Source organism: Rhinatrema bivittatum, chromosome 2, assembly GCF_901001135.1.
Source record: "Rhinatrema bivittatum chromosome 2, aRhiBiv1.1, whole genome shotgun sequence".
Taxonomy (NCBI): Eukaryota; Metazoa; Chordata; class Amphibia; order Gymnophiona; family Rhinatrematidae; genus Rhinatrema; species Rhinatrema bivittatum.
The window spans coordinates 481,691,884-481,716,116 of record NC_042616.1 but is presented as its reverse complement, the minus strand read 5'-3'; the positions used below and the strand labels follow the sequence as shown (position 1 = coordinate 481,716,116).

Here is a 24,233-nt window from a genome sequence, read left to right as displayed (position 1 = left end):
TATAGAGTCTAAAATTCTTTAATGATGTCAATTTTATAATGGATACCTCTGAGTATGTCTGTAACCACACCCCCCCTAACAAGGAGTTGTAACAAAGTGGCGCGCATAACATACGCGCACTGGCCGAGGAAAAATTGCAGTTACGTGTGCCAGTGCTGGCCCCGCCTCTGGAACGCCCATGCCCTGCCCCTTTTCTGCGGCGTGCATACATTCAGGTACGCGCGCCCTTCCTGGCTATTAAACATTCACGTAGCCCCTGTGCGGCCCACTTTTGCACACACAAGGCTTTTAAAATCTACCTCCAAGTCATACATCTACATTGTGTTACTTCTCCAACTTGTTTTTTGTCCTGCACATTGAAAGTGGACGTATACCACTATTGTTAACAAGAAGGTGACTGAAAGTTCCCGAAGCATACATGATATATATTAGAAATATGAGTTGCATATATAAAATATAGCATGTCAGTAATATATTGCCTTTGGACTTGACTTTATCCATAATTTAATTTAATACAATTATTTATATTTCACCTTTTCTAGTGGAGGCTATTTCAAGGTAGATTACAGTATATAATATTAAAAAATAACACACAGTCACAGAAAACACACAACTGACAACTAGCACCCCAAACACCACATCTATATAGTGCCCTCATCATGTTGTAACAGATTAAAATGAAACATTTAGTAATGTACAATCATAAAAATACAAGAACATAAATGCCATATTGGGTCAGACCAAAGGTCCATCAAGCCCAGCGGCCAATCCAAGTCACGAGTACCTGCTAGGTTCCCAAAGAATATATCCAATACTTCTTGCTCATAACCAGAAATAAGCAGTGGCTTTACCAAGTGGCCATTGGCTAATAATGGTTTAAAGACTTCTTCCAGAAACTTGTCCAAATCCTTTTTAAACCCAGCTAAGCTAATTGCTTTCACCATTTGCTCTAGCAACAAATTTCACAGTTTAACTGTGTGCTGCGTGAAAAAATACTTTCCCTGATTTGTTTTAAATGTACCACCTATTAGCATTATAGAGTGTCCCCTAGTCCCAATACTATGTGAAAGGGTTAAATTACCGTTCCCTGTTTACCCATTCCACCCAAGATTTTATAGACTCTTTCTATCATATCTCCACTCAGCCCTATCCTGTTTAACTTTTCCTCATAGGGAAGCAGTTCCATCCCCTTTATCATTTTGGTCATCCTTCTCGATATCTTTTCTAGGTCTGCTATGTCTTTTTTTGAGATAGGGCAACCAGAAATGCACACAATATCCAAGGTGAAGTCACACCATGGATCAATGCAGAGGAATTATGATATCTTCTGTTTTAGTTTCCATTCCTTTCCTTATAATACCTAATATTCTCTTTGCTTTTTTGACTGCCACATACGCTAGGCCAAAGATTTCAAAGTAATGTCCACAATGATTCCAAGATCTTTTCCTGGGTGGTGACGCCAAATATGGAATCCAGCATCGTGCACCTATAGTTTGGATTATTCTTCCCTATATGAATTACTTTACACATTCATTTTCAGCTGCATTTTAGATGTCCAATCCCCCAGTCTTGCAAGGTCCTCCTGCATTGCCTCACAACTGGCTAGTGATATGACAACTTTATGCCATTTGCAAATTTGATCACCTCACTCATCACTCTGTTTTGCAGACCATTTCTAAATATATTAGAAAGGTGTGAGCAGTAGTCACAGTACAGATCCCTGAAGCACTTCAATATTTACCTTTCTCCGTTGAGAGAAATGACCCATTCAGTCCTGTTCTCTGCTTCCTATCCTTTAGCCAGTTATCAATCCACAGTAGGACACTGCTTCCTATCCCAATGTTTCCCAACCCTCTCCTGGAGGCACACCTAACAGGTCTGGTTTTCAGGATATCCATAATGAATATACATGACAGATTTACATACCCACTGGATCTCCAATATATGCAAATCTCTCTCATGCATATTAGCTGCACAAATCCTGAAAACCTAACTGGCTAGATGTGCCTCCAGGAGAGGGTTGGAAGACACTGTCCTATCCCATGACTTTTTCATTCCCTGAGGAATCTCTCATAAGGGACTTTGTTGAATGCCTTCTGAAAATCCAGAAACACTACATCAGCTGAATCACCCTTGTCCACGTGTTTGTTAACTTCTTCAAAACAATCTAACAGATTTGTAAGACAAAGCTTCCTTTTGCTAAATCCAAGTTGGCTCTGCCCCATTAATCTCTGTCTATCCACATGGCAGGTAATTTTGTTTTTCAGAATATCTTCTGCCATTTTTCCCAGTACCAATTTCAGGCTCACTGGTCTATAATTTCCAAGATCACTTGTGGAGTCCTTTATAAAAATGGGCATTAAGTTGGCCACCCTCCAGTTCTCAGGTACCACAGCTGACTGGAATGAGAAGTTAGACATTACTAGTAATAATTCTGCAATTTCAGCACTCTGGGGTGTCTATCAGCCAGTCCCGGTAATTTGTTACTCTTCAGTTTGTCAATTTACCCTATTATATCTTCTTAGGTCCCTATGATTTGATTCTGTTCTTCTGAATCACCACTCTCAAAGAATGTTACCACTGTGGGTATCTCCCTGACACCTTCCTGAGTAAAGATGGAAGCAAACAATAAGTTTAGTTCTTCTGGTCTGGCCTTGTCTTCCCTGAGCGCCCCTTTTACCCCTTGATTATCTGGTGATCCAACCGAGTCCCTCACAGGCTTCTTGCTTTGAATATACCTGAAAAAGATTTTATTTAAAGTTTTTGACTCTTTGGCAAGTCTCTTTTCTAATTCCCTTTTGGCCTGCCTTATTAATATTTTACATCTAAGTTGACAGTGCTTATGCACGTTCCTATTTTCTTCATTTGGCTCCACCTTCCAGTTTTTTTAAGTCATCCTTTTGACATTAATAGCCTTTTCGCCTCACCGTGTAACCATGCTGGCCTTCATTTGGTCTTCTTTATACTTTTTTTTAATGAATAAAATCCATCTAGTCTGGGCTTCCAAGCTGGTGTTTTTAAACAGCATCCACACTGCATTCATACTTTTAGCATCTCCTTTTAGTTTTTTCTAAATTCCTTATTTTATTATAGTCTTAACTTTTTAAACTTAAATTCTACTACTGTTGTTTTTTCTTAATGTCCTCCCTTCAGTGATTATGTTAAATGTGATTGCATTACGATCACTATTGCCAAGCAGCTCCACCACTGCTAATTCAGCAAAGCTGAACATGGTGGTGGGGGGCTGAAATAATTTGCTAGCAGGAGAGGTGCAGGCAATCTTTTTGGCACGCTCAGGATAGTGGTGGGAAAAGTGTTGAGGATACCTAAAAGACTTGGAGGGAGGAGGGTGGTGGAGTTGGGTTGCCTATTGGTTTTCTTTGTGCATACACTGAAATTGAATGAACTTCTAATGGGTAGATTGGATGGACTATTTTGGTCTTTATCTGCTGTCATTTAATATGTTACTATATTAATTCTACCCCATTACCATGCCTATATCCCTCCCTGCCATATTAATCTCAATGAAGCCTTATTAAAATTGCAATACCCCTTATCAACGGCCTAGCCTATTTTTCACACTAATTGTTGATTGCCCAGCCCAAAATAAATGGCCACCAACACAGAGCCCTTACATGCTGCAAAATCATGTTTCTTTAATTGTTTAATCATGGATATCCATCAGGTTTCGAGACAATGTGCCAAATGTAGCAAGTTTTTGCTCCTGTGCCAAGACTGCTCCAGTTTTGCACCAGCCAGTTTTTTTTACATTGAAAATCCTGGGAAATTGTCATTGAACCACCTGGAGAAATCTTTTGCAGTGGAGCAAAACTGATACACATCTGCCTCAAGTTCCTCAAATAGCTAGGACTAGTTTAAAAAGTGAACAGGTACTGGAGAGGGGCTTTACCCAATATGGAAATGTATTCTTAACCAAGTTTTTTGAGTCAGGGAGGTAAAGTAACACATCTGGTACACTGGAGAGATTCAAACACATGTGTACGTATCATACAAGTCACAAGACTCATTAATTGCACTGCCCAAGAAACTAAAAACTCTCTTTCAACTGACTTAAAGGTTAAGGGACATGTTGAACCTATCTCACACCACTACTATGAAGGTACATTGCTCTTTGACTGGCAGGATACACTAAGCATAGTGGGAATGAGAGAGAGGAAGAGGCTGTCTCTGATTCAATATTGAAAGTTACTCATGACAGATGGCTTTCTTTGCCCCAAATTTACCAGACTCTGCAAATAAGAATGCTGAAGAAGCAAATAGAAACATACAGCTCCTTGTGGATCCAACCTGCACCCAAAACTGAAACCTAGAAGAACAGACTCCACCTATTGTCCTCTCAAGCTGATATGCACAGCATGCCACAATCATTTCTAAGGCTCCTCTTCATGAAGGGCTCCGTTTCAAAATGAAAACAGTTGGCAAATCCCACAATACATGTAAGACCACATTAATTAATAAGACAAGTCAAAACGGGGCCTGGCCCACACCAGCCAAGAAACAGGCACCTGGAATTAATTTCTTCAAGTTACTAAACATAGTTATTTCAAGATTGTTTTTAAAATGCTCAAGTGTATGACTTTATAAGGATGCCAATTTACTAATAAAACAAACCCTAATCAAGGCTCTTTGTCCCATCAACTGTAGAACACCTTGCTAAGACAGTTCTGCATGGCAGAAAGAGAAGAGAGAACCTGGACAGCAGCAGGACCAAATAAATGACAAAATATCTATTTGTTCTGTTTTTCCAGCTCCTCTCATTCTTTGCAGGCTGTGATACCTTTTCTTTATTGAGTTAGTTATTTTGGCTTATCACCTGCCCGATTGCATCAAAAGATGCTCTTGGTGGATTATTATGGATGGTGATGAGCAGGAGCTTTTGATATCATAAAGGTCTCCAAGTCACATCTAAAATTGTGACCTATGTGGTTTTGAAAGCTCCAGTACATTGTCATCGTTGGGTAATTCTTATGTTGGCACCATGAAATGCACCATAAGCAGTGGACATCCCAGTTATCATCAGCACCATAATGGCAACTAGAGCTCTGTATTCCAGGTCACTATACATATTTTGCTATGAGCTACTGTATAGAATCTGGAAACATTCTTTAAAAACAAAACAAAACACAATTCAGCCTTCACAAACAGCACAGAAATTGGTCTAAACAATGAATAATGATAACTTATGTTTTACTTGAATTAAAAGTGAGTGGCACAAAATAACATCATAGTGGGAAACAGCATTTCACAATATATCATGCTGCTGAATATCACTATAGCAAATCTACCACCTAAAATGGTACTATTGCATGACACATCATAGTATTGTGTATCGTGGGTCATTAGATGGCATCAAAGTAGTAACATTTAACATACTACTCCTCTACTATACATAAAATACCTGAGCAAGAGTAAAGCACTTAAGACACAGTGAATGTATTTAACTTGCTATTTTCTCCTCTATCAAGTCTTCCTAGGATTTTGACTGATTACTATATGAAAACAACAAATTACCTGTTAAAAACTGTTGTGTATCAAAAAGTTTGCAGGTCTGCTCCCTCTCCAGCTTGTTAGGCCGGTCATTGTACACAGACAGGGGCCCTTCCCAATAGATTCTGCTTTGACACAGTCTTTTGGCATAAAGCCCATCTGGTGCCATCCAAAGTACCACGCCCCGATCTAGGTGGCTGAGCAATTTTTCGATGTTCTTTCTCTGGCCATTATCCTCAGGATATGGGAAAAGAACCTGGTCCAGACGGCCGCCCTCATAACTTGGATTAGGTGCGATTCTGCAGCCCTCTGGACTTGAAGTGGTCATCTCCTCAACCAGTGTTTCACGGTAATACAAACTAATATGCAACCGGCAGTCTGTGAAAATAAAAAGATGATTACTGGAGTGCTGCACAGCGTGAAAGTATTTATAAACCAGGAATATCCATTCGCTGTTGCCGGTCCACTGCTTCGGAATTCATTACCAGAGGGTCTATAATCTGAAGGATGTACAAAAGCCTTTAGGAAAATGATTAAAGGATTCCTATTCAAACAGGCTTTTGAAGGTTGAGTTTCTCCAGTTTATTAGTACCGTGCTGGCGGATTGGCAGTAATTATCTGTGATTTAATGTGTTTGGCAAATACTGGTCTTGTGTCGATTTTAAAGTGTGTATGTTCATTTGTTATTCATTTAGGAATTTCTGCTAGGAGTGTTAAAAATAGTTTTAATAAAAATAAATAAAATAAAAACCTAAAGAATGTGGTTAAAACTTAACTGTGGCCAGTACTGAGAAAGGCTATTATCATGTACTACAAAATAAAAAGAAGAGGGGTGTGAAAAAAGGAGACACATAAAACAGGAAAGGTACAGCAAAATGATACATGTGAGAGAAACCCATGCACATCAGGAAATGAGACAGAATGAGAAATCTGAGAACCAAGAGTCTGGAAGGAAAGAGACATGGAACGAATAATGGGAAAAGAAGTGCAGAGTGCTAGAAAAAGAAAGAGATAAAATAAAGAATGGGAGACAGAAATCTAAACAACTGAAGAAGATAAAAGGCTGCAGATCATTCATTCCCCCACCCTACCCCTACATTAATTCAGTAAATAAAATATAGTTGTTCATAAAATAAATAAGATTCATGAGTAATAACAAAATAGAAAGAAATCAAATTGGAGAAGTGGGTGTTTGCAGAGGAACATATTGGACAGGTTTCATAGTCTACCGATTCTTCTGTAAACTCAAGACAGAATAGTCCTGGTGTGGGCGGGGCCCTGGGCTGAGTGGGAGGGGCTAGAATTGTGACCTCAGCAGAGTATGCTCAGCCTTGAGGAGCAGTGAGAGTTACAAGACCTGGTATATAGATGCAAAACAAACAGGTCAATAATCATTTTAGATATATACTGTATGGTTAAAACCTGAAAGGTCTCATTTTTTGGTTTCCCTTGTCCCTTTCGAAAAAGGGTGCAGGCTGCTTGCAGCAGGGCATCACATATGTGGTACAGCTGGACAAACTACCAATACCTTCAGGCGCTTTCCTACATTATGAACTGTCCCCGCAAAGTCCAACAATGATCAGTTCGTCATGCGGTGCTGTCTGGTCAACGCTAATGATCTGCTACATACAAAATGATTTACATTTCAGCACAATTCTGTTCTGATTTGGGTTTAATATATTAAAGTCAGAATGAATACAGCCCCTGATTTCTGCCAACTAGCCATGTGTTTTGGCTTCATTTTTCTTGTCAATGTGTTATCAAATATTTATCACTTAGATACATGTTTTGCAAAGCCTCTCAGTTGCTTTTTTGAGTACTAAGGCTGTACAGGAGCCAGCTGCTATTTCATTTCCTGCCCCTAATGTTTCTATCTAAGCTTTCTCAGTCCTTGTATCAATTAATATGTTGTTGGCCTGCCAATAAGAATACCTGTCTTTCCTATTTGTCATGCTTTCCTAGTATTGAGTACTCCTCCCTTCCATTAGTTGTGGATTGGCAGCATTAGTGATATGGATAACTTATTTATCTTTTTCTAATTTAATTTTCTTTAGCATTTTTCATTTTTGCACACTGAGTTATATACAAAAAGTGATTTCTTGGCTTTGCATTAAAAATACAATAAACAGAAAATAAAACTGAGAGCCGGCATGTCAGTTACACTTCACCTGAGGCATTGGCAGTGCCAATCTTTGTATAGGATGAGCTGGACGGTTGCCATGAGCAACATGAGCTGAGGGGTGCTCGGGGCACTGCCAGCATCACTCATCCTGTAGTGGTTGAGGAGAGGCCTAGCAGAGCTGCAGTGAACCCCATCCCGCTATGGCCTGAAGAGAGGCCTGGTGGGGCCATGGCAGACGCCATCCCACCACAGCCCGAAGAGACACTTGGTGGGCTGCAGCAAACACAATCCAACTGTGGCCCAAAGAGGGGGAGGCTCTGAGAATGGGTGTCTGTGTCTGAGAGAGCATGAAAGCCTGTGTGTGTAAGCCTATGTATGTGTGTATGTGAGAGAGAAGGGGTGTGTGTTAGAGCCTGTGTGCATGTGATTGTGTGGGAGTGTGAGACTGTGTCTGTGAGAGAGAGGGAGATTGTATGAGAGAGGGAGTATGTGAAAGAATGAACGCATGTAAATGTGTGTGTGTGAGAAATCCTGTCTGCATGTGTGTGTGAGACCTTATGTCTCTCACACACACATGTGAGTGTGTGCAAGAGAGTCTGTGTGCATGCGTGTTAGACAGAAAGAGCCTGTGTGGTAGAGAGAAGGAAAATGTGTGTGCATGTGTATGAGCGAGAGAGAACCTATGCATGTTAAAGAGCAGGAGTTGTGTGTGAGCATGGGCATGTGTATGAGAGAGGGAATGTGCGAGAGAATGAACATGTGTAAACGTGCGAGTGTCTGAGAGAGTATAAAGTTTATGTGGCCCCTTCCCCCAATCCACAATAATCTCAGGTGACTGGAAATAAAAAAAAAAATCCCAGGTATGGAAAACAGGAAATGTTTAATCCTTATTAGTTTTAATTATTGGATGTTATTTGATGTTTGTGGTTTTGAAATATTTTATTGGTGTTTTAGGAAATATATATTTTTTAATCATTGGATGTTCAATTCATCAGATGTTTTGAAATATTTATTTTTTATTTTGCTCCATGATTTATATTTCTTGATTTTATTGTTTGATGTTTTATGAGGAATGGTAATGTTGCACTACATACAGCATTTGGCTTGTTGTGATTTCCAGTTCAATTTATGTTTGCACATTTCTATTTATGTTTTATGGTCTCTTTATTTTGTATTTGTCTCCACCAGTTAATTGATATCTGAGGGCATATTTTGTGTTACATTATCTGAATAAGATATAGTATCCATTTTCTAAAATTGTTGATGCGATGCTTTCAAATGACTTAAAAAAACAACTGTTTTGCTGGGTGGCTAGAACTGGCTAGGGTTTTATTGCACATAAGTGCCCTTATGAGTTTTTCTTGCAATGTCTTATAGCCAAGTTGCCAGCTACAGGACAGATGTCAGGCCAAGATGTGATTAGTCTAGGGGTGTGCTCTACTTCTTGGTTATTTAAACATTTAAAATTTGTGTTGGAGAACTTGTGGCTTCATTCTGTTGGTGATTGTGATCCAGGAATACATGATTGACAGAAAATGTAAATATATGTCTGTTTTTTTTCTCTATAGACATATATATCTAGAGAATATATTATATATTTCTAAGGCCAGCAGTGGAATGGGGAGAGTGCTGATGTTGGGAGGAGATATAAAGTGTGCCCACCACTGCTAATCCATATCAGTCTGAGTGGGGAGGGCTGTTCGCCCTTCTCCCTCCCCTCCCCCACCTGCCTTCCTTATCCTTTGCCCCAGAGGAGCAGGGATCAGCTGGGGGGAGGGCACAATCAACAATTTCCAACCAGGGTGCCATTTTCCCTAGAGCCGGCCCTGGCTGTTGGGGTCAAAACATACCTTAAATACCTTGCTTTGCTTATGTAGCTGTCAAATGTAAAAAAACGGCAAAATTGAAGTTGCTGAGCTACCTGTGATGAGGTTAAATCTAATTTAATGTAATCTCATATAATGTTGGAAATATTTCTTCAAAGACAGTGGAAGTGATGGAGATGAGAACTGCACTGGAGTTTGAGACAGCGGGCGACGAGCAGAGAGTGCTCTCAAAGTGGGGAAACTCATTTAAAGCCGGAGAGCAAACAGGGCCTACGGGTCCCTCTGGTAGGAAGAGAGAATGTGAAGGCCGGATAAGCCCGGAGTTGCTTATTTGCCATTACAACATTTGCTCCGACAAAACTGTGAGAGGAAAGAATCCTTTTTTAAAACTGGAACATATATCATTCATATTATGAGAATTTAGTGCTCCTGAAAGATGCCAGACTGAGAACACGAGATGAAAGACTCTGGTTCTCTTGAGAACAACCTGGGTGTGGGCAGCGACAGTTAAAGACTCCCTGTGAAGCCTTATGCATGAGCCTTGAGTGCGCTGTGGAAAGAGGGAGGAATTCAGTCTTAGCCAGACCGCGCCTCTCTGCTATGACTGACAATGCTGTTGCCAATGAATGCTAAATTGTGATGGTGAGGGAGGGTTTTTGTTTTTTTTTGTAAGTGGGACACCTGTCCAGCAGAAGCTCATTTGCAACAATCAACTCATTTCACATAAGCCAGCGAACAGCTGTCAGAGAGTGATGACTCTGGGTAACTACTGACCTGAGTCAGATTTAAGCTGGTGATGCCCGGACGAAAAGGCTCTGTGACCCTGGTGCCAATCCCCTGGGCCATGCAGTGCCCCGGCAAAGATACTTCTTCACATTAATATGCGTTAGAACATTATTTTAAAAAAAGTTTACAACTCACTTTTTCTTAGGGAATTTTGAAATAGCCCATCCTTTGTCTAAGCCTTAAATTTCACCCAAGGGAATAAAATTGTACGCACACACAAAAATAGAACCATGCAAGCAAAAACTTGTGCAAATAAATAAGAGCCACGGTAGTTTCGCCCAATGATTTAGTTTTTCAAAGCTGGCAACACTAATTGGCTGACTTGCACTTGAAAATTGGCTCTGAAACAAACCATGAGACTAGGGCAAAAGTAAAAACGACATGCTTACCTGACAATGCAATCGCCTCGCCAGACCTCATGCTCGTTTCTACTGGAATCCCAGGAATCGGTGATTCAGAGGGTGCGCAGGCAAAAAAGGATCCAGTCACCTTATAACCTGAATTCACAAACAACAATCAAATGCTAGTTCCCTTACTAGTATCAAAACTGACAAGCTGAATTTGTTCAGCCAGAGGTTTGCAACTCCTGATTTATAAAAGACAAATAACCTTACGTTCGCCTGTTCTTCAAGTGCATCTTTAAATTCACTGCATTACAAAAGCCCCAGACCCTTCAGCTAAGATTCTTTAGGGAGAAATTTCACAGAGTGGGTGGCCTAGATCCATCAGAGTGAAAAATCTGCTGTTTATAGCCGCTCAAAACACAGGCATTCTGGAAGGCATGTTCAGGCTTTAGGTGGGGGGGGAGAAAACTATGTATGTATACTGGATTTTCCAATATATGCACATAGAGGTCGATTTTAAAAAAGTGTTGCTCGCGCCAAAATGCCCGCATACACACGTATATGGGCCTCATGCGAGCAATGCGGATTTTAAAAAGCTGGAAAATACACACACCTGTGCATGTGTTTTAAAATTTGCTGACCCACCCGCGTAAAAGCCAACAAGATCCTACGGAAGAACCGCGCGCGCTGGCTGAGCTCGAGTAACCTCTTAAAATTAGGACACACTTACATGCGGTTGATGCATTTTAAAACCTACGTGCGTAAGTGCACGCACAATTAAAAATTCCAGTGTGTCCTCGCTCGCACGTCGACATGCGCGTGTATGGGTGCATGCGCGCTTGTTTTCAAATTGCCATGATAGCATTACCACTTATGTCAACCTGCTAGAAAAACAAGTTTGTACTCTGGATAGTCTGCATATGAAAATCTGCCTGAAGTTGAGGATACAAAAATATCCGTTTCTTTTTTTTTTTCTTAAACACTGAGTGGGTTTTTGAAAATTGCCCACTTAAGAGCCAGATGTACTAACTAGAGGGTTTTCCCCATTCTGCTCCAGATGTATGATACGTTTTTTCCCCATAGACACAAAATGGGAAAAACCCTTTACGGCATCTGGCCCTTTGAGTTGCTTAGCACATCTGGCCTTTATATTTGCAGCCTCACTTACTGTAGCTCAGTTTGACTTATTAATTCTTAGGGGTGTGCATTCGGTCCCTACATATTGGCAATCCGCAACGGATGTGGCCATACTCGTTGTATTCGTGAGGAAGCGAAATGTATCGCGATTCCCCACGAATACACAAATCTTCGCTGAATTATTCGGCCACCTAAAGAAACCAATTTAAACAAACCCCCCACCCTCCTGACCCCCTCCAAGACTTACCAAAACTCCCTGGTGGTCCAGCGGGGGGGTCCGGGAGCCATCCCCTGCACTCACACCCTCGGAGCCGGTTTCAAATGGCACCGATAGCCTTTGACCTACTATGTCACAGGGGCTACCGGTGCCATTGGTCAGCCCCTGTGACATAGTAAGGGCAAAGGCTATCGGTGCCATTTTGATTACTGGCAGCCACGGTCCGAGTGCAGGAGGTCGCTCCCGGACCCCCGCTGGACCACCAGGGACTTTTGGCAAGTCTTGGGGGACCCTCCTGACCCCCACTAGACTTGCCAAAAGTCCAGCGGGGGTCCGGGAGCGACCTCCTGCACTCCGGCCGTCGGATGCCAGTAATCGATGTGCGCACACGAGTGCGAATCCCATCTCGGGCGCATAAGGGGGGGGGGGGAGGAATTTTAGTAGGTACGCGTGGCGCCTCAATAGGCCCATTCTCTAGCCTAATCCTACTTTATAAAGTCATTCTTGAAGCCATCCAAGGCCTTGATGTAAAGAATGGGATAGAAACGAACCAGGAATGTAAGAGCAAAAACTGACGCTGCCTAGTTAGTTGGGTTGAAAGAAGACCAGAGATCTGTTGAGCCCCAACCTTCTCACTGCCCAACAGCTCGCTGTCTCTGCAAAGTAAGCTAGGGAAGCTGACGCAGCAAAGTCTCTTTCTAGATATTTGCTTTCTCTTCAGAAACAGGTGACAGAGACTTTCAGTCCTGTTCCCAAACTAGTTGTGCCACCAACAGAGGAAACCTTTCTGGAAACAGAACAGGTGCACGCTCAAAAAGCAAAACATTTTGACTATGGTAGTTAACTGCCCCTGAGAGCCTCAAAGAGCTCTGCTTTCCAGGGTAACAGAAAGAGACAAATCAGCTATATTTTGATTATTAGAGCCAGGATATACAAAATCATTTCATGAATATTCATTATGGATACCCTAAAAAGCAAACTTTTCCAGCCGTTGAGGATTCAGAGATGGCCACTCCTTTTGACAACAACATGTGGTCTGTCTGCCAACTGTAGGCAACGCCAGTCTGAAATCAAAGGTGTGCATTTCCGGCCTTCAGCAGCCACACACACACCCCGTTTTCTACACTGAATATTCATGAGATATATTTTGGCCTCAGTAAGAAATTTGTATATCATGGACACCCTGGAAATCATACCGGTTTGCTGTCCCTGAGGGCTTGTGTTGTACAAGCAGAGTGCCGCAACACACATGAACCAGATGCATTGGTTTCTTTTTTGTTCTACGCAGTTCTAATTCCTCCATGGCAGAAAAGAACACACCTACGGCTCCCCGAGGAGTGGCGCACGGCTTCAACGTTGGACTCCTGGCAGTCAGTAGCCTACAGCAAACACTGTACTTATTAAATCCTCCAAGCTCAGGTTATACCTCCTTTCATTGCATGACAATCTTCTGATTTCCCCAAGTAAAGCAGGGCTACGTCTTCCTGCATGCAGCATATTACAACCAGCGCTGGCCCAGCATGGCCCTTGTGGCATGAAGTTGTGAGGTCAAGCTAGTTAGAAGGAAATACCGTGATGCTCTCAGGACGTGGTACTGTCCACTCAAAATCAGACAGTATCATTCTAAATAAAGTACAAACTGCCCAAAGCATCATTATCACATCATCAAAAGAGCTGCACTGTGATTAAGGCTTGCCACCAGCATGTTTCTTTCAAAACTCTTAACGAGAAATAAAACAATGTGGTCATTTTTGGAGAGCGGAGAGAATGGGAGTTAGTTAAGCTGCTATAACACACTAGAGAAACGCACAGTAGAGAAAAGAAAGGGGAGGTCCTTGATGACCACGAGTGGATTGCGCGTGGCGCCTCTCTTCCCTCGACAGAAATAGCAGGGAGCCCTAGGATGGGGCACACTGCCCCTGGGCTGAAACTCTAGTACAAACCACACCCTAAAAATCCCAGAGGCCCACGCCCTTACCGTTATCACAAGCTGAGCCTTGCCAAGGGTGACTCCGTGTTGGAAAGGGAACGCTGGCACACTGGTAGGAAAGCTCCGGGTGAGGCTGCTCAGGCGCATAGTCTCTCCACTCGTGGCTCACAATGAAGTTGGGCATCTGTTTAAATTACCCAGAAATATGCATTTTAAAAGCCAGCTGTGAGATGGCAAGGATACACTTAAGGCTTGCCTTTCCCTAATTCTGCATGCCTGTGAGGTCAGATATCTAAAAAAGTTAATCAGAATTTTTTATTTTTACGTTACAGGGAGAAGGCTTCAGAGGGTCTGTGGATGACCCTGAAGGCTCTGTTCTTTGTACTCTTCGCTCTCGCTAATCCTCAATCACCTCCTGCATTTCTTCCTATCAGTTCTGCCCCTCTCTCTGCCTCTAATTCTGCTAGGAAATAGGAATCTAGGCGCCATTTCTTCATTCCACTTTTACCTTTGCTCTGGTATCTTTACTATCTGCCTCAAGGACCAGCTCCACAACTCTCCAGAAAATTCATCCTTTGGTGTCCTTTGATACCTTTCACCGTTTACATGCCATCTTGCTTTCATATCTTGCCTTCAATAGCATTCTTGCCAGGCAATCATGATTTCTTTATGTGCCCATCAACGTCTACAGAACTCAGCTGCCTGCTTCCTTCACCAAATGTCCAAGTGCTCCATCTCCCCTCTCCCAGTGGCTTCCAACTAAGTTTCATGGTCTACTTAAACTTCTGGTCTATTTATGAAATGCATGCATGGCTCCCCTGCCCCATCTTTTTGCTCCCATCTGCCTCTACTCTGCTCTTCGCTTGCTCCTCACACACAGGCCGATACAGTACAGTGCACTCCGGCGGAGTGCACCGTTATTCAGTAAGGGGTAATAGCACGTCAAAAACGCGCTGCCAAACACCCCCCCCCCCCCGAAACTAATAGCGCCCGCACATGCAAATGCATGTTGATGGCCCTATTAGTTATTCCCGCGCGATTCACTAAGTAAAATGTGCAGCCAAGCCGCACATTTTACTTTCAGAAATTAGAACCTACCCAAAGGTAGGCGTTAATTTCTGCTGGCACCGGGAAAGTGCACAGAAAAGCAGTTTTTACTGCTTTTCTGTGCACTTTTCTGTACACCCTCAGACTTAATATCATGGCAATATTAAGTCGAAGGTCCCAAAAGTAAAAAATAATTTAAAATCAGCCCATGGCTCGCGGGTTGAAAACCGGACGCTCAATTTTGCCGGTGTCCGGGTTTGAGAACCGACACGGTGTCAGCGGGTTTGAGAACCGATGCCGGCAAAATTGAGCATCGGCTGTCAAACTCGCTGACAGCCGCCGCTCCTGTCAAAAAAAGAAGTGCCAGGGATGTGCTAGTGTCCCTAGTGCCTCTTTTTACCATGGGCCCTCATTTGAATACTGAATCGCGCGCACAGGAAAGTGGCCTGTGCGCTCGCCCGCTCTCCCGCGACTTTTACTGGATTGGCCTGACAGCCACTTACTTTCCTCGCTGTTCCATGCATTAGCCAAGCTACGTAACATTATTATATCGCTTCCGTTCTTGCTTCTTCACCATGGATTCTGCCTACTAACATCCAAACCTCTCTGTCTCTGCCTGTCTTCCAATCCAGGCTCAAAAAACAAAGTTTTTCACACTGGCCTGTTCCTAACACTACAGGTTTTTTTTGTACACCGTGCGTCCCTGGACTTATGCACTTTTAACTATGTACCATATCCTGGCTGTATTTTATCTCCTTTCTGTAAGGTGCTCTTGGTGGGATGTCAGATAAATATAAAAATAATACTAGCAACAATAACAATGAGATCTCAATAGTCTTAATAGTTTGCATCTTTAAACACTGGTTAGCCTTAAAGCAGTGTCACCTCGAACTAACTACTCTAGAACACATTTTAACTCCTTCACTGCCAAAGTGCTTGGATTCTCCAAAACCCAAAAGAATGTTGTGTTTTTGAAATAAAATGTTTAAAGCAGAATAATTTTTCCATGTATATTTAAGCCAGTGATTCTGAAAACCGTCCTGGGGGAACTCCAACCAGAAAGGTTTTCAGGACACCCACAATGAGCATGCAGCAGATAGGCCTGCAATGAAAATCTGGCTTGTGGGGTCCCTGGGACCAGTTCGGGACGTCCTGAGACAGACTGTGCATCAATATGTGTTTCCTGTTCTGTCCTTTTCTTCCTGGCCACATACAAGATACCCTTTCTACCCCCAGCTCTGACTTTCATTACTGTTCCTTTGATTTTCCTCCCTTTTCCCTTTCCTTAGGGTTAGGACACTGCTCCACCCCTTAAGCCCTTACTTGTGGTCCTCAGCAATGCTATTCTGCCTCAGTCCCTAGGACTAGCCTCAGTTTCTTCCTGTCAGGGTCAAGAGTTCAGAGAAGCCACACAGTGGGGCAGCAGGAAGAGCAGAGAGCAGTTGCAATAGTGTTTGTTTATTCCCCCACCCCAACAGGGCCCTGGAGATCACATCAGATGTGATCCTCCATAGTTACTCTATCGTACTGATTTATCCACTGCCAGTCCAACAGAAAACTGCATCCTACTTCAAAATATGAGGGGAAACCTGCAACCACTTCTACCAAAGCCAGGGCAGTAGGCCTTCAGTTCTCATGTGATGGAATAACTATTTCTTTATATCCACAAAAAGGCTTATGTTCCCCGGCCCAGATAGACTAGGACAAGCAATCTTTAGCAGAGTGGGTTTTAGCAAGGGCGTGCCAAAAGGAAGCAATTATTATCTACGTGTACAGCCCAATATGTGAATTTACAGAGACCCACCTGGGTTGGTAATGGAGTGAAGGAAGGCGGCATTGAGGGGAGGGAATGGTTCAGGATTAGTTGCTGATCATCCATGTTGAGTTGTTTTGCTCCTGTTAAGAACATATCAGTTAAAGACAAGCTCTGGGCCAGCTCCAGAAGACAGGAAGATAATGCTGTGCCTGACTCTAAAATAGCACTCTTGGTGAATTCCTGAGTACACTGCAAGGGGTAATCTACTGACTGTTTCTTTGTCTTTTCTTTTTTTCAGTCTTCCTCAAAAGCTGAACTTCCAGCCACGTCAGAACCTAAGATGCAATGGTGCTACCCTGAGTAGGCCCTACTCTCCTCCTTATTTCATCCATCCAACTCAGCAGCTGTCCTCGGTAGTAAGCCACAGGCTGCAGCCTCCTTCCTGACTCCACCCATAGGTGTCACTGTTATACAATGGATAGAATTCCCTCTGCAACGTCCCCCAACTCTTGCCAACCTGGAACTGAATCCAGACCTCCCAGATAAGAGCACACAGCGCTGCCTCTGAGCTGTCAGACTGGCACAGATATATTTGTTCTGTCCTTGAGTTTCCCTTAGCACCTGACTGTATCTCATCTTGGGATTCACATGCAAGCATCCCAAACTCCAGGAATAGCTGGCGACCACTTGCTCAAAGTACACGCCCAGCCCTTACCATTCCCTGCCACGCCAAAGCTCGTTTACTGAACACAGATCTGACCAGCAATACAGCTTCTGTAAAATAACTTACCTTTTTTTGATCCTTCCGGCACTATTTTGTATACTTTGTATGGGTCAGAGATGTCTAGCTGGCTTCTCTCGACCAATTCTTCAAAATCATTGCTTTTGTTTAAGGCACAGCGTAGCCTAGTTTTCCAGGTTGGAGGATCTGGTTTATCAATTCCCTCTCTGAACTTTCCTTTAAAAAGGGCCCAAGCCTGGAAGATTTTCAATGGTTAGAAAAAAAAAAAAATCAGACCATCTGTTCACAGGACATTACAAATACACCTGCCCATATATTAAAATTACTCCATGAACATTTGTGCCAATTTAATCTTCATGCATCAATATGAATTCATATGAATTATGAAAACTTCTAGCACAGTGAATGTTTTTGAGTTTACAGTTAACACATATCTATAAGTGAGATTTCTTTTGCTACATTCTTTTTTTCCAGCAATTTAGAACAAAAGAAGCATATTAAGAGACATGATTAGTAGCAATAAGTGAAAAATCAACTGCTCTTCTATAATAATCATTACAGCTGAAGCGCAGTAAACTGTGCAAGCTATGTTTATGGTCAGTTATATTATTTCACTCAAGACTGCAGAAGCATCTCCTCCTGACTGCATGCCAGTTTCAATATTTCCATAAACATGCAAATTCATGCACTCTACCTGGGGGACAGCGTCTACCTGGGGGACATGCACTCTACCTGGGGACAGCGTCTTCCCTAACTGTGTGCAAATCCCATCATGCTAAGTTACCGCGGCACTATTCCTCTTACTTTAGAAATTTTCCTCCAAAAAAACTTTGATAATTTTACTTCACAGGTACGGGAAGAAAAACATTTTTTCCTTCATTGAAAATAGTTGGGAGGTTCTTCTAATTAATAGTATTACTTTTAAGGGCACTGCATGATAACTGTTCGTACAGGAGGTTTATCCCCTCCCAGTTTGGTCAGGCTCCAAACAGTTTTGTGTCTTCAGTGGGGGATCGGATGGCAGCGAGTAAACCACCCCATGTAATAAAAGTTCTCACTTTTTGCCCAAAGGCCAAAAAGGGACAGTCCTCAGTGAATGACTCAGATCTTAGGCTAGATCTACCGGTACTTCACAGAGAACAAAAAAAAGACACGCACACACAATCTACCCACAAGATAAAAATCAAGTTAAAAATATTCACAGAAAAACCATTTTGCACTACATATTGAACATCACATGAATTAGGAATACTCTGAAAGGCAAAGTTGTCTCTCTACCCTTTGCTTCTCACACCCCTAAAGGGCATACACCAACCATCACCACCGCTGAGAAAAAGAGAATTGGCTGCAGCCTCTCTGCTTCAAAACCACGAGGCTAGAGTTCACTCCCCGGCACTGGGTTGCTGTAACCCAGGACAAAAAGAATAGTAAAAAAAAAAAATGCTGCTGCCAGATTTAGATCTGCTTATCGCGTATGAATTTGCTCCCATCTGAAACAAATGCAATAAAATATTTTTAAAAATGAAATCAATAGCTGACACAGGGGTGGGAAAACACAGCAATGGTCAAGAGCTCTGGAGCCCCCACCTTAGAGGAGCACAATATTCTCTTTATATAAAATTTTGAACTGCTTCTTCCTCCATCCCCTCCCCCGCCCAAAAAAAAACAAAAAAAAAAGATCATTTCTAAAATTAGCAAAAAAAAAAAATTAAAAAATCCCGATGACCTGCTGCAGGAGGCATTAATAGGAATTTGGTCAACTTGATGCTCTTAGAAGTGATTCCGTGCAGGACCCCCGCCGAGTGCAGGGAGCGGGAAGCCACCGCCTCCCCCCTCCCTTCCTTACCTTGAAGAGGGCGGCGTCCTCGTCGCGGTTGTAGTCCTGCTTGCCGGCGTGCTTCCAGGGGATGCGGAAGATGCTCTTCTCCTCGTTCTCCCACACCAGCCCCGGGTACTTGCCGCTGTCGATCTGCTCGATCAGCCACTGCCGGAGCTTGCCGTTGCCGCAGCTCACGGGGGCGGGCGAGGACATGGCGCGCCACCCGTCCAGCTTCAGGACTGCCGTCCCGGAATCGAGGTCCCGGCCGGGGACAGTGGTGGAGGAGAAGCGGGCGAGCGAGCTGGCACAAAAAAAAAACAAAAAACATACAAACAAAAAAAATATATAAAAGCAAAGCAAATAAAATCGGCGCCCTGAAAAATAAAATAAAGCATAAATACTAGTGCGGGCCGATCGCCCAGGTCCGCAATCTGAGGCTACGGTCACCGTCTTCTTCTGCCTTCGTGCGCTTTGCCCCTATATCCCGCTTACCCGTGGTCTGCACTGCACCCCGCCCTGAAACCCACCCTGTGCACAGAGGGGAGATTCCCTACCCAGGGCTTGGGTTCCCCGAAATACTTTTTGGTACTTTGAGTTTCTTTCTGATCAGTGAAGCGCAAAAGCCACAAGATATCTCCCCCCCCCCCCCGCAAACTCGGTGCAGAGTTCAGCGCATGCCGGCCCGGAGTTCCCGCCGCATCTATCACAGCAGCTCTGCAGCGCTACATTTTCCGCTCTAGAAGGAATTAAGACTAATTTATTTTTTTTTAAGTATCATGCCATCCAGCCCAACCTTTGGTTGGAAGTCCTACAGTAAAACCCACTTTATGAAACTTATGGAGTACTGCATTTTCCCTGGTTTTTGGTTTTTTTTATTCACCTGAAACGAGTGAAGGACTACACCTCATAAGCATCAGTAGGAAAACAACGCGTCGCGCAGCAGTCACAGATTCATTATAGGCAAAAGTTGCAATAGTCCTCACGTATGGGGAGGGAGGGGGGGGAGTTGTCATCTGCCTCCACCGCATGTGCTGGGGGATTCTCTGAGGTGGGGGGGGGGGGGGGAACGCTCGCAACTCAGCCCCGACGGCGTCCGTCCGGAAGAGGGAGAGGGGATCGGGGGCTGCCCTGCTCTGGCCTCCCCGCGCCTCTCTCTCATGGGAACCTTCTATACGTGCTTATTACTATTGCAACCCTTGCCTATAATGAATCTCTAACTGTGGCTGCTGCACTACTCATTGTTTTCTTCTTCTTATTATTATTATTCCCTACAATAAAGGTCCGCATTTTTAAGACAGAAAACGTGGCTTGGTTCTTTTTGAAAGTGGCCTTACCTCTGGTCTGACCCAGTATGGCATTTTCTTATTTTAGGGCAGGGGGAGCTGCAGGTTTCTAATAGGATGTAGTGAATGGGAGAGGGGGGGACGACTGCTCTCCCCCCCCCCCTCCCCGAACCTCCCTCTTTGAGCTCGGAATCTTCGATCCGTCCGGCTCTCATCAGGCACCCCCCTCATGACTCTGCATGGCACTCAAGTTAGAAGGCAGGCGACCTTCTTCTTCTCTGAATCTGAGGAGGGGTCGCCTGCCTCCACCACTTCTGCAGGGGGGGGGGGGGAGATGCTGGCACTCAGCCCCGACGGCGTCCGTGTGGAAGAGAGGGAGAGGGGATCGGGGGCTGCCCGGCTCTCGCCTCACCGCGCTTTCCTCCGACGGGACACGGGGCAGCGTTTTCTCACCGCCGGAGCAGGAAGCGATGGGCCTTATCGGCGGGGCTGAGAATCCGCAAGCGGCCGGGGCGGGAGGAGGAGGACGGGTGAGATCTGAAGGAGGAGGTCGAGAGGGGTGGGGGTGGAGGGGAAGAGATGAAAGGGTTGGCTTCAGCCTCAAGGATCTCCGAAGCTTTAGCCAGGAGAGCAGCAAGTGGGTGCAGTGGGCTGGGCTGCAGTTTGCTACTGGTGCGAACGGGGAGGAGGGGAGGGCGCGCCCAGAGACGAAGCGTCTTGCCGGCATCGCTGCACGCGACCTGTCAAAAGCCTGGTGTGACTTTTGGCCAGAAAGAGCGCCTTCGTGAGCCCAAAACAAGTTTCTTTTTCTTTGCAGCAGAAAAAAAGAAATTGTATATTCCACTCTCCTTTCCCCCCAACAGCGGAATCTAGGGAATCCCTTGAATGTGTCCTGCATCTTTCCGGCCTCCTAACCTTTGGCTGTTTAGATTTGCACCACTTTTATCTTTCCTGACAGCGAAGCTCGCTTTTTGTACATTTCAGCTTAGTGAATTGTTCTGAATTTTGCGTCCCAATGTTCACTAAGAAATATTTCCGGAGTTTTTTGTTGGGTTTTTTTTTGTTTTTTTTAATTCCCCACCATTGAGTTCCTAAGGAAAGGCTTCATTTTCATAGCCAAAAATCTATTAAAAAAAAAAAAAAAAAAAAATATATATATATATATATATATATATATATATATATATATTGACCTATAAAGGGATTTGCCAAAAATGTTCATTCCATCACCTGTTCTTCTATTTAAAAAAAAAGCAAAACAAATAAATAAAGTTAAATGGTTAAAAAAAACTGTAGTATCATGTTACATCCGCCAAAGAAAGCTAGAAGAGGGGCTGGTTTCTTACCTCTGTAATGTCGCCTGAAGAGGAGCGAGAGCTTGCTGAGTCGTTTAAGAGGTGAGAGAAAAGTGAACCCAGGCTAGAAAAAAAAAGGGAACTTTATACGAAGGCGTGCAAAGAGCCAGAGTCGAGCAGCAGGAGGGGGGCGGATCCCCAGCCCAGCACGAGCCGGCGGGGAGGGGGCAGACAGGCAGCGCCGCAGCCGGGACGCCTGCAACTGGAGGCGCTGCTGAAGTAGCCGGGGGAATCCCCGCGCTCACAGCACAGGGGCCCAGCTAAGAATCAGGCCACGTTATTCCAGTAAAAGACCACCGGCCTGCAGATCGGCTGCTCCATTTCGGCTGAGCGGGGCGAAAAGTCAGCCGAGGAGGAAAGAGGGCGCCTACATTTGGAAGTTCTGCTGAGGGTTGGTTGCTGCACCTGCATAGTTCTCGGCTTCACAAGATCATGGGGAGGACATAGCCAACTTTCTTTAGTGGCTTGCATGAAGGACTGCCCCTGTTGTGCTGAAAACAGTCGGTAGTTCTTGCAAGGGGGAATAAAACGAATAAGCAATGCAAAGAATAATTTAACAAAACCCCATCACTGCAAACTGTGAAGCACTTAAAAGACGTGCGTTTCGCCGCCGGAGCTGAGGTGCGCTATAGTTTTGAACCAGAGGGTGTAGCTAGAGTTTCAAGAAAGCATGATGCACTTTAATTGCACAAACTTTCATTGTACTTCGAAAAGAAAAATATGGTTTTAAGGATTTTATTATCCAAAAGGCTGTTAACTGAGAGGAAAGAGATTCTTGAAATGTGAAATCCGCGTTTTGTACAATAAATGTAGCCGATAGAAGTATTTCTTTAAAAAATTAAGATCGGATATGTGTCCTTGCCAGGTTGCATTAGGAAATCACCATCCCCCGTTAGTTTGCAATCTTCACAGGTACTACCCACTATGTCATTAGCTTTCGTCATCTTTTTGGTGCTAAGACATACCATTTACTTTGCAACTATGCCTTTAACTGCTGGAGGCAAATGTAATATAGCTAATGTCCGAGGAGCCGGGCTGTGGCATCGTTCCTAGACCCCACATTTTAGATGTCGCAAGAACTATGTGAAGCTTGGTCATGCAGAGGCTCCGGAAAATCACTGCTTGTGGAGAATAGTGTGTTTATAGCCCTAGCCCCTTTCCCAAGAGTGAAGAACTGGAGTGGCATGCTGGGTCAAGCTAATATGGTCTATTGAGCCCAACACCTTGTTTCTGACAATGGCTAATATGCAAGTACCCCTTAGATCCTCCTGGGGAGATCATTCCACTCCCAGAAGTAAGAGCTGGCAATCTCCAAGTCTACCTGGCTAATAATTTACATCCAGTCTAAACTGCTAGCCTTGACTACATCCTCTGGTAACAATTTCCTCAGCTTTATTGTGCCTTGACCGAATGTTACTCTTAAATTTGTTATAAATCTGCTTCCAGTTAGTTTCATGCAATGTTCACTAGTTCTAGAATTATTTGGAAGAGTAAACTACTGCTCTCTATTGACTTGTTCCACACCACTACTGATTTTATAAACTTATAGCACATCTCAATCTCTTCTCCATAGGGGAGCCATTCCATTTTCTTGTCTGTACCTATCCTCGTTCAGCTATATCTTTTTAGAGATGGGGCGACCAGAGCTGTACACAGTACTCATAATGCCATTGCACTATGGATTAGGGATGTGCATTTGTTGCAACAAAATAGGAAATAAAGACAACATTTCCTATTTCGTTGCATTTCAGGGGGCTGACAAAATGAAAGGAAAACCCACAACATTTGTGTGGTTTTCCTATCATTTTTTTTTGGGGGGGGGGGGAGAAAGAGCACATTAAAAAAAAAACCCAAACCCACCCAACCTTTCAAATTTAATTAGTTACAACTCTCCACCGGCCTGACCCTCCAAGACTTGCCCAACCCCCCCCCCCCCCCATGACTTGCCGAAAGTCCCTGGTGGTCCAGCGGGGGTGCCGTCGGCTGCCACTAATCAAAGTGGCGCCGGTGGCTCTTTGCTCTTACCATGTGACAGGGGCTACTGGTGCCATTGGTTGACCCCTGTCACATGGTAGAGGCAATGGATGGCCCACACCATCTTAAAAAATGGCATTGCTCCTACCATGTGACAGGAGCCGACCAGTGGCACCAGTAGCCCCTGGACTTTTAGAAAGCATTTTAAAAATTTCCTCATGAAAGATTTCCTCAGGAAAGATTCTTCAGGAAATGAAAAAGTTATGGAATAGAAGACAATGTCTTGTTGCAGATTGATAATTGGTTAAAGGATAGGAAACAAAAAGTCATACTAAATGGTCAGCTTCCCAATGGAGAGAGGTGAATAGTGGCATGCCCCATGTATCT

General features: G+C 43.7%; 1 protein-coding gene across 1 annotated transcript in view; it reads right to left on the bottom strand.

The window, feature by feature from the left end:
* Positions 1 to 21,925, bottom strand: part of IRF4 (interferon regulatory factor 4) — a 31,195-nt gene extending 9,270 nt beyond the window's left edge. The window contains exons 1-7 of the mRNA XM_029590527.1: positions 21,864 to 21,925; positions 19,262 to 19,535; positions 17,464 to 17,650; positions 16,722 to 16,813; positions 13,919 to 14,054; positions 10,632 to 10,739; positions 5,533 to 5,886 (exon numbers count right to left, since the gene is read on the bottom strand). Coding sequence (XP_029446387.1) covers positions 5,533 to 5,886; positions 10,632 to 10,739; positions 13,919 to 14,054; positions 16,722 to 16,813; positions 17,464 to 17,650; positions 19,262 to 19,447 — 1,063 coding nt within the window. The 5' untranslated portion in view covers positions 19,448 to 19,535; positions 21,864 to 21,925. The remainder of the gene's footprint in view (positions 1 to 5,532; positions 5,887 to 10,631; positions 10,740 to 13,918; positions 14,055 to 16,721; positions 16,814 to 17,463; positions 17,651 to 19,261; positions 19,536 to 21,863) is intronic.
* Between the last annotated feature and the right edge of the window lie 2,308 nt (positions 21,926 to 24,233).